Source organism: Muntiacus reevesi, chromosome X (assembly GCF_963930625.1).
Source record: "Muntiacus reevesi chromosome X, mMunRee1.1, whole genome shotgun sequence".
Taxonomy (NCBI): domain Eukaryota; kingdom Metazoa; phylum Chordata; class Mammalia; order Artiodactyla; family Cervidae; genus Muntiacus; species Muntiacus reevesi.
In genome coordinates this window covers 30,590,083-30,604,394 of record NC_089271.1, presented here as the reverse complement: position 1 = coordinate 30,604,394, position 14,312 = coordinate 30,590,083, and the positions used below count along the sequence as shown (strand labels likewise).

The window sequence follows — 14,312 nt, the reverse complement described above, 5'->3', positions numbered from 1 at the left end:
TTTAAGTATAGGAACTCACACACACTTTCCTATATTTTATAACCAAAACAGAAGAATGAGATTTTGTCAGAAGATTAACTCATTTTCTCTATGAGAATATTCTGCATACTTTCAAGGAGATATAATATGATCTTTGACATTCTGTTGATTAGGAAATTAAGCAATCCTCCCCATGTACATGTGACTTTAAACAAAATATTTAGTCATTTTCACCCCTATAAATTCTGTTTACTGTCTTTTAAACTTCTGTGTTCCACAGATGGTATTTTTTCTCAATTGAAAAGTGGCTTTAATAGCTCAGAAATGTGTTTAAATAATATGCTGCTCTGTGCTTGTGAGAGAGCATTTTCTGTAACATTTTATAATGAAAAATTCTAATACACAGAAAAGCTGAAAGAACTGTAAATGTCCCTGAACCTGCCACCTAGACTGTGCTGTGCAAATTCATCCCTTTCTCTGCCCGTCAGTCCCTACTATTTTCTGATGCATTTCAAACTAAATTTAGAGACATCAGTACTTTTTACCCCTAAGCACTTCAGCATGCTTATCATTAACTAGAGCTAAGCATTCATTTATAGTTATCTTTGTTGTTTTATTTGCTTGTTTTTTGTGGCAAAATTTGCATAGAGTCAAAAGTACAAATCTTATGTGTACCAGTCAATGAGTATTGATGAATAGGTACAACTGTGTGACACATACCTCTATCGAAAGAAAGGAAAATAATCTCACCTCAGAAAGGAAGGAACCTTTGGATGTTAAGTAGACTTATTACAGTGATCAGTTCACAATATATATAAATATCTAATTATGTTGTTTACCTGAAACTAATGTAAGTTTATATGTCAGTTATATCTCAAGTAAAAATAATAAAGATAGTAAATGAATTAAAACAATGTAGTTGGTTGGTAGAAGGACATGTGCTCATCTTCTCCTGTGAGAGCACCAAAATCACAACTAGCTGTTGAACAGTCATTGACAGGAGGACACTGAGTCTGTATGCTAAATCACGTCAGTCATGTCCAACTCTTTGCAACACTATGAACTGTAGCCCACTAGGTTCCTCTGGCCATGGGATTCTCCAGGCAAGAATACTGGAGTGGATTGCCATGCTCTCCTCCAGGGGATCTTCCCAATCCAGGGATGGAACATACATCTCATGTTTCCTGCATCTCTTGTGTCTCCTGCATTGGCAAGTGGGTTCTTTACCACTAGCGCCACCTGGCAAGCCCATGGGACCCACCAAGAAAGATACCCCATGTTCAGCGATAAAGGAGAGACTGCAATGAGGTGGTAGGAGGGGCACAATCACAATAAAATAAAATCCCATACCCAGTGGGTGGGCAACCCACAAACAGAATAATAATACCAAAGAAGTTCTCACAACCAAAGAAGTTGTGAAGGTTTTGAGCCCCAAATCTGGCTTCCCAGCCTGGGGATCTGGTAAAGGGCCTCAGAATCCCCAGGGAGTCTGACTTTGAAGGCCAGTGAGATTGAATGGCAGGACTTCCACAGGACTGGGGGAAACAGACTCCACTCTGGGAGGGCACAAACAAAAACCTTGTGCACATCAGGACCCAGGGGAAAGGAATAGTGACCCCCACAAGAACTTACCAGACCTGCATGCAAGTATTGGAGGGTCTCCAGTAGAGGCATGGGTTAGCATTGGCCTGCTGTGGGAATGAGAGCGGTGGGTGGAGGACACGGGAAGCAGCAGTCCTGGGAGGTGCCCTTGGTGTGAGCCCTCTTGGAGGTTGCCATTGGCCCTACCATAGAGCCCTTAGACCCCAGGGCTGGGTCACCTCAGGACAAACAAAATTGAGAGGGAGGCAGCACAGCGCCACACATCAGCAGACGATTGGATTAAAGTTTTACTGAGCACTCCCTGCCACCAGAGAGTCCTAGTTTTACCCACCACCAGCCCTCCCATTAGGAAACTTACACAAGCCTCTTAGCCTCATCCACCAGAGGGCAGACAGAAGAAGCAACGAGAACGACAAGCTTGCAGCCTCCTGAACAAAAACCACAATCACAAAAAGCTAATCGAAATGAAAAGGCATGGGATGATGTCCCAGATGAAGGAAAAAGATAAATCTCCAGAAAATAATCATGCTAGTAAATGAAAGGAACTTTTTAATGTTGGCTTTGGTTTATTTCAACTGAATTTGAACATGACTGAATATGATTGCCAAGCAGTATCATTCCAGGGAAATGATACAGATGTCTATATGCTATTTGTTCATCCAGGCACTGGAATGACTGAGTTCTTCCTAATAGCCTTGTAAGATGAGTTTCTATCTCTGACAGAAGCATCAAGGAGCATGTATTTCATGGACTGTTAGAGCTGGAAAGAGCTCCAGGGAACATCCAATCTACTACCCACCTTTACTTAATAGCTCAGGATTTGAAAAGTCCTGTGGTGTTACAAAAGTGCATAACTGCCTATCTTTCCCCTGTAATTAGGGGCCAAATACTCTGCTCATTGTCTTGTGTCCAACATTTCTTTAATCTTCATAGATTATTAACTTTCTTGTTATTATTATCCCCATTCTACAGAGAGCAAACCGAGTGTGAAAATAGCATTAAATTACTCATCTTTGGCATGTGCAAACTAACCTTAAATGTTAGACTGATATTATAAAATATTTTAACTTAATTATTTGTTCTGGGTCTGTCATCTGTGAATTTAAAGTGAAATGCTTGGCTGTTCCTGAATTCCAGCTTTTGGGGGATTTAGAGGAGAAGCATATATTCAAATTAGTCATAGCAGCTAGGATTTAATAATTTGTCTATAATTCCTCTTTTTTTTTCAATTTTTTGGTCTGAAATGTCTTCTCAGACATTGTATTCTGTTTGCACAGGAACCACATTCCTCTCTCCTTTCTACTAGCTACATTCGACTTCATGGTTAGTGTTTGCTTATTCCTCTTCTTAATAGATTTGAGACTTCTCTTTGCAGAGTTTAACTACAGATAAAACTTCTACACAACCATGTTTAAATTCCATATGGAAGTAGAAGGAACACATCTTTTCAAATTGGAGGATAATTGCTTTACAATGTTGTGTTGGTTTCTGCCATACAAGAACATTAATCAGTCATAAATATACATATATCTCCTCCCTTTTGAACCTCCCTCCCACCCCCTAGGAGGAACAAATCTTAATATTTCCTGCAAATTGGGTTATTATCATTTTTACTTTCCTTGGCTCCTTATAAATCTTTGACTAGAAAACTTTGATATATACTCACATTACTCAAGGTATAGTTGTACCCTAACTTTATACAAGAATAGAATAATGATGATTTCTTTGTTTTCAGTACCCTTCTTGATCATGCCTAGCCTTTTGGTGACTATTTTGGCCTCAGGGAACAGTTTGTTTTGATTACCATATTTTCTTCCTGATACTAACAAATGGTTCACAGTGTATTAAATTTCAATTGGGAAAAATTTCCTTACAGTTGACCACAGTTAAATAGATGACACTCTTTACCCATTCAAATGACCTCAAAAGATTTACTTGTAATTTAAATATTTAAGCTCAGTGCTTTCTACCTGGAACTCTTATATACTCTGTAGACTCATCGAGATCCAGAGTGCTCCCCCTAGCAGATTACAAATGTTTGCTGGTGATTATAATGTCTGTACAGAGAAGCAATAACACCTTACTTTAGTATGGTCCTTGAGTCTTTTATCCATTGTTGAATTTTACCTTCACGATGATTCTTTGGTTGTGCAACTATCATTATTTCAGTTTTGCAATTGAGGAACTTGAAGCTGTGATGAATCAACTTATGCAAACTACAATGGCTATTTCATCACAAATCCAGGGCTATAGCCCATTACTAACTGCTAGTCAAGGTTTCTTTCTAAAACTTAGTCACAGTGATTTCTAATTCTCAGACAGTAACTTGAGGGCAGAAATTGGAACAGAGTTGTTCTTTGTTCTCTACCTATATATATATATATATATATATATATATATATATATATATATTCACAAATTCAGTCATTTCAGTTTTGAACATTTTCCCTTAGAAAAGATGTTAAGGGAATTTATATCAGTCAAGATCGTATATTGATAATCAAACATAGCTAGCTTAAAATCTTGAAGTAAAAGACTGGTTAGTACTCAATCAACTGAACTGTTTCTTTCTCTGCAGTATTGTGGTTCTTGACGTGATTACTTGGTTTCCAATTTGACACTTCTGGAGATCTGTAAATCAGGACACATGCTGAGTCTCAGTCTGTCATCCTGAGCCCTAGCATTGGTTATTTATTCCTTTCATTATCCAGCATCTACTTACTGCACAATTCCCTTGAGAAGCTTACCCTATTGGACCTCTGAAAGAAGAAATACACACATTAGTGTGGCTCTTCAGTTACCAACATGTGCTGATTATCTGAGTTTATAAATATATATTTCTTCTTATTTCATTTTTGTATGTCAGATGAGCCTGATATAAATATAAATCTACAGAATGGGATCAAGTACATTGCCATAATATATCTTTGGTCTGTCATTAATACCCTGGGTGAAGTGTTGCAAGTATAGTGAAATTCTGTAGTTTGAATTGTTGCCCAATTATGAACAGTTACCAACTCTAACTACCTTGATGGTCCATCTCCAAAATAACTTTTCTCTTTGATGATCTTCAGATTTTATATTTACTTTAATTCCTTGACAAAATGAAATAGATTAAAAAATTTCTAAAATTCTCTTCTGTATATATTCTTCAGGGTCTACTCTTAGGATAGTTATATCAATTATACTCTATTTTTTTTGGCTATGTCACATGGCTTGTGGGAATCTCATTTCCCCAACCAAGAACTGAACCTGGGCCCTTGACAGTGAAAGTGCAGACATTCCTATCCACTGGACCTCCAGGAAATTCCCTACATTGCCTTTTTAAATTTGCATAACTGATTGCTGCTCTGTTAGTCTCTATGGACTGATTTGGTTCTGTGACTCTAGTCTTACTCACTGTCCAGTGAGTGAGTGTCAAAAATCCTTTATCACACAAATCTAAGTACTCAATCGTATTGTGTCCTTGGTGCAACCATTTCGTCTCTTATTCATATCTGCCCAAGCAATATATATTTCACATCAGCCCTTTTCAAAAAGATGAATTCTCCAAAGTTGTATGTATAATACATTTTACAAGTCTTGAAAATATATTATTAATTTTTTATTGAAGTACAATATACATGAGGGAAAGGACACATCACATAAATGTCTAGCTTGGTGAATGTGCAAAAACAGATTGCAACTGTGTAAACAGCACCCAAATCAAGGAAAAGTATATTAGAGGACCCTTAAAAGTCTCTCTCATGTCTCCTGCAGTGACTACCAGTCCCACAAAGGTAACAGCCATCTTGACTTCTATAATCATCTCACTTTGTCCTGGTTTTGCACATTTTATAAATAGAATAAAACGTTATGTCCTTGATTTTGGCTAACTTCTTTCTGTCACTATTATTTTTGTGAGATTAATACATCTTATTGAATATAAATGTAGATATTTAATTCTCATTGCTGGGTAGTATTCTATTGAGAAATTTACCACAGGGTATTTATCAATTCCACTGTATGGTAGATGGGAATTTGGATACTTTCCAAGGTGGATACAATCTTCTAATTTTGTACATCTTTTGGTGAATATAAGTATGCATTTCTCTGGGCTATATACCTGGGAGTGGACTATAAGTCAAATCATGTTTAAATATCTTTGACAAGTGGACTAGAGAAATCTCTGGTGTTTATCTTTTTGTAAAGAAAATAATCTCTCCATAATTTCTGCTCTGCAAAATGGATTCTCACATATGGTTAGTTATTTCACAAGGGGTGATACATCTGCTGCCTGTCTTTCTAGTATTCATCTGATTGTACTTATGTTAATAACAATATGATAGTTTATTGTTGTGATTATCCTCTGGAGCTCAGTATGTTTCAAAATTTGAAAATGCCCATAAAAATATCCTTATCCAATAAACACATGCACTTGTCTATGTTACTTAGTCTAAGATTTAATTAAAAAGACAGACTGAGGCAAAAAGACATGCCAGCAGATTTTCTCTGACCTACAGTTTATTTTAAGAATGTCAGAGAGAGATCATTGATTAGTTTTGACTTACTGAATTCCTCCCCCCACAGTTATTTTTAATTTATGGATTTTTTTAATCAGATGAGACTACTCCACTAGTAAACATGAATATTAAAGATGTTTAATACATGAAAATATGGTCAATCCAAAGGCATTAAATCAAAAACAAAGGATGCCCAGAGAATATTTGTTTGCTTATAATAGAGATCGTAGAAAGTAAGAGGAAAATAAAGAGGGAAATCTGAAAGACTTAATCAAGTATTCAAATTATATGGACTTGAAATGCAATAAAGAGACGGTGATTGCTTTCAGAGAAGAAAGACTCAAGGTCCTGCGTAAGAGTTAACTTTGGAAGTGTTGACTTGGCCAAAAAGTTCCTTCTGTTTTTTCTGTAGCATCATATGGAAAAGCCCCAATGAACTTTTTGGCCAACCTGTAGCACTTGTACATTATTCTAGAGAGGAAACATGGATACTTGAAAAAGTATAAATGGAGAATTCATTTGGCAGTTATTAGAAGTATACCATGTGCCAACCATGGGGCTATGCTCTAAGAAAATTTTTAAATGAATAAAATTCTAACTTAGACTAAATTCCCCTAGAAGCAGACCTTGAAACAATGACTTAAGTAACAATGACTTACTTGTATGATAATCTCAGGAAGTACCAGTAGGAGAGCAGGACAGTGAAATATGTAAAGGAAAGAAGCCAGTAATTGAGTCAATTACTGAGCAGGTTACTGCTGTGAACAACTAGAGTCCAGCCCCAGTTAGTGAAGTCTGAGTGAAAGTGAAATCGCTCAGTCGTGTCCAACTCTTTGTGATCCCATGAACTCTTTGTGACCCCATGTGAGTCCATGTGACCCCATGTGAGCCCACCAGGCTCCTCTGTCCATGGGATTTTCTAGGCAAGAATACTGGAGGGGTTGTCATTTCCTTCTCCAGGGGATCTTCCTGACCCAGGGATGAACCCAGGTCTCCTGCATTGCAGGCAGACTCTTTACCATCTGAGCCACCAGGAAATCCCTTAAGTCTGAGAGATGGTGAAAAATACCCCTGAGAGTTGCTGTCAATAAGGGGCAGTTATCTCCCACATCTCATCCATCATTGACTGGTTGACTTGTCAGTTCTCTACAGTAAGATTTCTACTACTCTACTAAAATCATTTTCTGCATGGTCTTCAGGAAATCTCTTGTGGTCAAAGCCAGTGGATACTTTTGGCATGGGTTTTGGGAGATCTGACTGCTTAGGTCCAGGTGTTGGCTCTTGCACTCACTATCTGTATGACCTTAGGCCAGTTCTTTAACATAGCCCCTATTTCTTCATCGGTTAAATGAGGAGAACAGCAACAGTAATGACACAAACAATGATACCTACCTCATAAGATTATCATGGTGGTTAAATGAGTTAATACATGTAAAGAGCTTAACACAGTACTTTAAGCAGAGAGGGTATTCAAATTATGTTTTATTATGATTTGTATTAGCTCCTGTGACATCTGTGGTATATAAAAGTATTAACCACACTTGTGTTTTTGAAATTTTCTCTTATCCAGGTTTCATCCATTCATCCATCTGATTGACTACTTATGCTGTATCCTGTCTTTGTGTTGTATTTTCCAGGACTCCATCTTTAACCCTCTGTTTTGCTCAATCTATATACCATACCAGTGAGAAAGTGTTCATATTGATGGCTTCAATTTTTACTTTTCTCTAGTGATCTCTAATCCTGGATTTCTCTGTCTCCCAAAATATTCAGCTATGCTGTAGCATCTTCAGTCCAACTGACTGAAATGATAGTCCTATATGGAAGATCCTCAGAACTTTCCACTGGATCAGTCTAAGACTGAACTCATTGCCTTTTCCTTAGAACTATTGATCTGTATTCCTTGTGAAAGTGAAAGCGTTGTCACTCAACCATTTCTCTTTGCAACCCCATGGACTGGAGCCCACCAGGCTCCTCTGTCTGTGGAATTCTCAGGCAAGAATACTGGAGTGGGTAGCCATTCCCTTCTCCAGGGGAATCTTCCTGATCGAGGGATCAAACCCTGGTCTCCTGCATTATGGGCAGATTAGATTCTTTACCACTGGACCACCAGGGAAGCCCCTTTATTCCTTGAGGAGATAATAAATAACACCTCCATTCAACAGGCACCAACCAACCAACAGCCAGGGAATCTTAGACTCCATTGTTTCCCCAGTGCTTAGGCTAATGCCTGAGTATCAATAGATGGTAAAGAAAATGGTAACTGGCAGGATGGAAATATTGATGCAGAGGGGTAGATGGATTGTTGAGTAACCTATAAATCTGTTTCTTTAAGTATTATCTCATGATGATGCACAATTGAAGGTCAGAGATGAGAAAGCACGTCTTTAGTGGGGTGCATACCCAGTAAACCATTTTCTGTTACTAATGTACACACACGTGACCCTTGGGGATGAAAACCTTCATTGCTGTGATTGAACAGGCATTCAAATGGTATGTTTGTCTGAAATGATGCTATAGACTATAGACACTTCCTTCTTTTTCCACAATTAAGAAATATCTACCCACATGATCGGAGAAACTGCTTCCCTTCTTTCTCATATAAAGTGATGGCCTTTTAAAAATATAAATTATGTCTATCCTGTTGAAATGAATATAAGATGCACAAAATATTCACTGGCATAAATGCAAATGGCTTACCATGTTTTTGTCAAAAAATACTAGGCATTCTAAACATTTTAATAGCATAGTAAAATGTTACCAATTAAGGCTAATTAAGGCAAATTGTAATCATAGGCTTTTAGAGGAAAGTCAATTTTATTATTTCCAAATATATGTAATATGCATATAACAATAGGCCAAGGAAAATAAAGAAGTGCCAGCTATGCAGAACAAAATAGCCTGCTATGATAAGTTGGAAAATGGTTTGCAGTCAGGTTATCAATTGTTTCTATGATTGATAATAAATTCCAGAACACTTAAAGAGATGTTTGCTTATATTTTAAATTGCTTTCTTTATAATAGCATTTACACTAGTAATTTTGTAAACTGAAGATTAAACAGACTAGTTAATAACTGTGAATCTCAACTATAATAAGTGCTATACTACACAGTGGGGGAACAGCAGCAATGCAACAAGCAAACAAAAAAAAATGGTTTTCATAGATTACAAGGAGGTACTGACATTTAAACAGAGGGTGACATGTTAAGCAAAATTGAAATATAATATGCTGAGTGGATTTGGAATGCAGAGCAAGCACCCAAACCAAAATGAACTCAATAAAATAGTATCTATCACGAGTGTCACTTACTCAGTTTTACCTATTCCAAGCACCAGATTCTTTCATTCATGCCACAGGCACTAGTCTTGTGGGGTCTATTTAGCCCTGATAGCTATTTATAAAATATCTCAAATATTTCTTTAACTCACAACTTCGAATAATTTAAGAGAGGCAACAACAGATTTAATTAAGAAGAACTAAGCTTATGCCATGAAATAAGAAGCACAATACTGTGCTATATACATTTTATTTGTCCATTGCCCATCTCTACCTCATTCTCCACTCTGGGAGGCTAATATGTGTCATCAGTGGTCTCCCATGTCCTCTGGCTTCCAATTGATTTAGCCACTGGGGAGTGGGAGTAGGAAATAGAAGAGAAAGGGCAGAGGGGTCAGGATATTTATTCTCCTAGTTCCCTACCCGTGAAGTTGCTTCAGGCTATGTCCCTTGACAAAAGGTTACTGCTCTTCTCAAGGTGCTTTCTTTTTATGATTCTCAGCTTCTGGCCACTTCTCCCTCCCCTGATGTCTTGGGCCTAGGTGTAGTAACATCTCCACTGCTACAAGATCCAGTTTCTTATATTATCTCTGGTGATTTTCCTACACCCTGATTGTGCTGTAATTTGTTCCTTTGTAAATAAATCGTTCAGATTATCCAGGTCAGATCACAGAGGAACATGTATATCAGGCTGAGATATTCCACAGGACAGTGTGGGGACATTGAAGGATTTAAGTGAGGGAGTGGGGTGATTAGATTGATCTTGCTTATTACTGGGTCTACAATGTGCAAGTTACATTGGAAAATAGACTTGAGGCAGAGAGACTATGTAGTCTACTGCAAACACGTAGACAGAAAATGATTGTGTGGAAATAAGGAAGGAGTTCGATATGAGAGAAATTAGTAACCAATTATATATGGTGTTTTGCCAGGCTTAGGGAAAATTCTAGAATGTCATATTTCCTGCTTAAGGAGTAAAATAGTGATTTTATTACTTGTTTTCTATGGCATTATTTCCATTTTATGAAATCAGCTTAAAGAAAAGATTGCATGGCCCTCAAAGAAAAGAAAAAACAATCTTTTCATGTTTATTTTGAATATTCTAAAATATTCCAGAGTGGAGTCTATAGGGAATTGCTATCTTTGACTCACAAGGATATCAAAAATAGCCTCAGTGTAAGTCTGTCCTACTTGTAGAATATAACTGGCATGAATTCTAAAATATTGTTACAAGAAATTTCTAAATATGCAGGAAAAAAAATTTTGCGACCAAGTGGTTTACTTGGGAGTTGAGAGAAATATCAATAGGGGAGTGAGGAAGTGAGATAGGTAAGGCAAGACAGTCAATTAAGGATGACGCATAATCAAGCAGATTACCACGATGACCCACTAGAGCTTTATCCCACTGGGAAAGCTCTGGAACCTTTATAAATCACATATCTCAGAGTTATCTTCCCTAGCATCAAGGGTGCTATCATATTCATACCCCAGGGCCTACCATCAGTCATTGATGAGAGGCTGCTTCTGGGAGGCAGGGTGGTGAGAGAGTGGAGAGGGGATAGCAAAGCATACTCTTGGGGCCAACACAAAGCCTGCAAGCAACCAAATGTCAGTGATGGTATTGGAAGTAAGGCTGCTGGGCACTGAAGTGATAAGGGTGGGGGATTTGGACATTCTGTTGTAGGAACTTGCAAAAAGGTTATTCATATTTTGCTCAGAGATGAACAGACAGAGTTAAATTTTTCACTTATACTATTGATGTTCTAGATCACTTTCAGGAAGTTGACTTAACAAAAACTCATGTTTGCCTTTAAAAAAAAGTAAGAAATACTACTGTCCGTCATGCTAGCTGTAACACCATGAGCAATTTCTTTTATAAGTAATATAAAATATGAGATAATATTTGGATGTTAAATTTCATGTGTCTTCTCCAGACTAGCATTTACCCCCACATATTCATTTTTCCTTCTCTTCCAGTTGAAAGAATTCAGAGTCAGTGGGATGAAGTACAGGAACACCTTCAGAACCGGAGGCAGCAGTTAAATGAAATGTTAAAGGATTCAACACAATGGCTGGAAGCTAAGGAAGAGGCCGAGCAGGTCGTGGGGCAGGCCAGAGCCAAGCTTGAGACGTGGAAGGAGGGTCCCTACACAATGGATGCAATCCAAAGGAAGATCACAGAGACCAAGGTTAGTATCAAAGCTATGTTCTTAAAATAAAATACACTGGGTAAAATTATACCATGGATTACAATTTAATGTTTTTTATGTAAATTTATTAAAAGAAAACATAGACTGAGGAAAAAAAATCTATATAGTCTTCTTGGATGGGGTGGCTTCCATTTCTAAATTAGTCATTGTTTCAACTACACCAAGCTACACAGCTTGTTTTTAATACTAGGCTTATGTGAAAAATAAACCCTGAAATCTCAACAGCTGAGTACAGTGATGATTAATTCCTTGGTTGTGTCATAGTCCGATAGAGGTCAAAGAACTCTTCTTGGGAGCTTTCCCCTAAATGGTGAGTTGCAGATTCAGGATTTTCTAATTTTATTAAACTATAATTTTAAAATCATGTCTACCCTAAGTCACCACAGAAGAATAAGGGAGAATGTGGTAAAGACATGGGGTTTTAGGGCCAGGCCTCCAAATTGTGGACATGACTTCCATCCATACCCCATTGACCAGAACTTATTTCAAATTTAATTTCAGGAAGAATAAGTTGAAATAACGAACTGGTGAACTTTTAGCTACTCCTTGCCCTAGCTAGTTTTCCGAAGGGTCTGAACAGCTAAGAGGACACAATTTTTATTTCTATGACAAGAATGTTAGAAAGTCATACGTTTGCAGTATTTCACAAACAGTGCATTTGTTGGAGGCATCGTCTAGATGAATAAAAATTCTCTTTCACAAGATATTTGTTATCACTAACATTTTCTCCCTTTGACAAGTGTAGATGAATTAGGAATTTCTAAGGATAGTTTTTCCAATTTCTCATTTGATTATGTGAAATACAGAATCCATGTGGTTATTTTTGAGAGTTCTGGTCTTATCTGTCAGGTACTCAGTATGTCAACGCTATTTCTTTTTTCTCTCAAAAATTTAGGGTTCTATGAATCTAGCAGATAATGGAACAGATTGGTTAACTGATAAGGGGAGATTATATGGAAAAGTAGTTTGGACTGGATCCTTGGGTTAGAAATGAGGGAAGGAGAGGTGAGAGGTGTATAAAGATAGAATTGATCAGGGCGAGAAGACTCTGAAAATTGGCAGTTAAGAAATACTCTTAAAACATAAAAGAACCCTAAAGTGATGGCAAGAATAATTGAGGTTTAATAGCTTCTGAAAGAGCAAGGGTTTTTAAATAAGAGACAGAAAGATTTAGAAAAGTAAATATGAAAGGAGGAAACAAAACAGTTTTTTCATCAAAACAAGCAAGGTTTTTGGACACCTAAAACAAAGACAAGATTATATTATAATTGCTATCCTTATCAAACTTTTGAAATAAAAATTTTCTTTTGAATAAATAGTCAGTCTAAAACTGCACCTTAAAAATGGCTAAGCCATTATCTTTGGAAATTTATGTTTTTGTTTGTGATATTTAGGAATGTAATGATATATATTGTTACAACTTCACTGTAGGTTCCTAACACAAATAAAGATGACTAAAGGTGTAATTTTCATGTTCATTTCCTAAATGGCATATGCTAAAACTAAAAAGTAATACTGACATTTAGCGAATACTTGGTACTTGTCAAAAACTATGCTAATCACTTTGCATATATTGGATTAGTTCATCCTCCTGAAAACTTGTCATGAAAAGTAGTATTATTGTTCCCAGTTTACATATAAGAAAATTGAAAGCCTAGTGAAGTTCAGTAAATTCTCTTAATAGCAATAGAGTTGGAATATGAATACACAGCAATTACTTTTGTAAATGAACTCCCAGATTTCTTCTTTAACCCATTATCTGTGTGGCTAAAACAGATCAAGAAAACACTGTAAGGATCCAAAAGAGAGAAAATAGTAGTTGTGAACTGACAAATAAGATTACCAATGAGCCAACAGGTGGAAAATGAAAGTAGTGAAACAGCCTACTAGGGAGAAGTTTTCATGTTCCGTTTTACTGTGGAAAAACTAAAAAGATAAGTGTAGATTGTATTCCATTTTTAATGAAACTATAGTGTTTAATTCTTACAAAAGTCAGGGAGCCTGATAAAGTGGAGGACTGCCTTTATGTCTACTGTGTTATCACTCCTGAGTGATATTAGCTGGCTTATCACTTACAATTTTCTTTTAGGAAAAAAGTGTGAAAATAGACATAATAGACACTGGCTATTTGACCAGAATCTCCTTGCTCCATGAATTCTTTCTTACTCTCTGTATCTAGGGTTAGCATAGAGATGGTGAGCCTAATAAGACAGTCATCAGACTGTATCTGAAGAATTGTAATGACAGCAGCCAGCCTCCCCTGGACTAGCGTTGCTGATGACTACCCTCCTCATCACAATGAAATGGTTTCAAAGCCAACCACTGGCCCTGTTATACTCTTTGAAAACTGAAACCAGTCATCATACCTGAACTAATGAAAAAAATCACTCATCATTCTGATATTTTAAAGATTCATAATTGCTAACCTTTGCCTATAGTTTCTTCTGCTTCTTATCTACATATTTTTAATTGTCTTCATATTGTAGATAAAATTTTGAATTCTTAAAGGTAGTATTATCATATAAATATATATGTTGCTGTATAACCTTTAATAATTACCATTTTAACTATAATATTGCATTCAGTTCCATCTTTTGCCATTTCCCTTCTAATTTAGAAAACCTCCGCTCTTGGTTAAACAAAATAGTGGAGACAACATTGAAATAACAGCCCTTTCACAAAGTAAAAATCAAATCTGAGATGGCATCTGAGAAAAGTCCATCTTGAAAACATGTACAAGG

General features: G+C 36.8%; 1 protein-coding gene across 2 annotated transcripts in view; it reads left to right on the top strand.

Annotated features, from left to right (window-relative positions):
• Window positions 1-14,312, top strand: part of DMD (dystrophin) — a 2,163,935-nt gene that overhangs the window by 1,575,081 nt on the left and 574,542 nt on the right. For both annotated transcript variants that reach the window (XM_065915496.1, XM_065915495.1), the window contains one exon: window positions 11,339-11,550. In XM_065915496.1, the coding sequence (XP_065771568.1) occupies window positions 11,339-11,550 (212 nt within the window). The remainder of the gene's footprint in view (window positions 1-11,338; window positions 11,551-14,312) is intronic.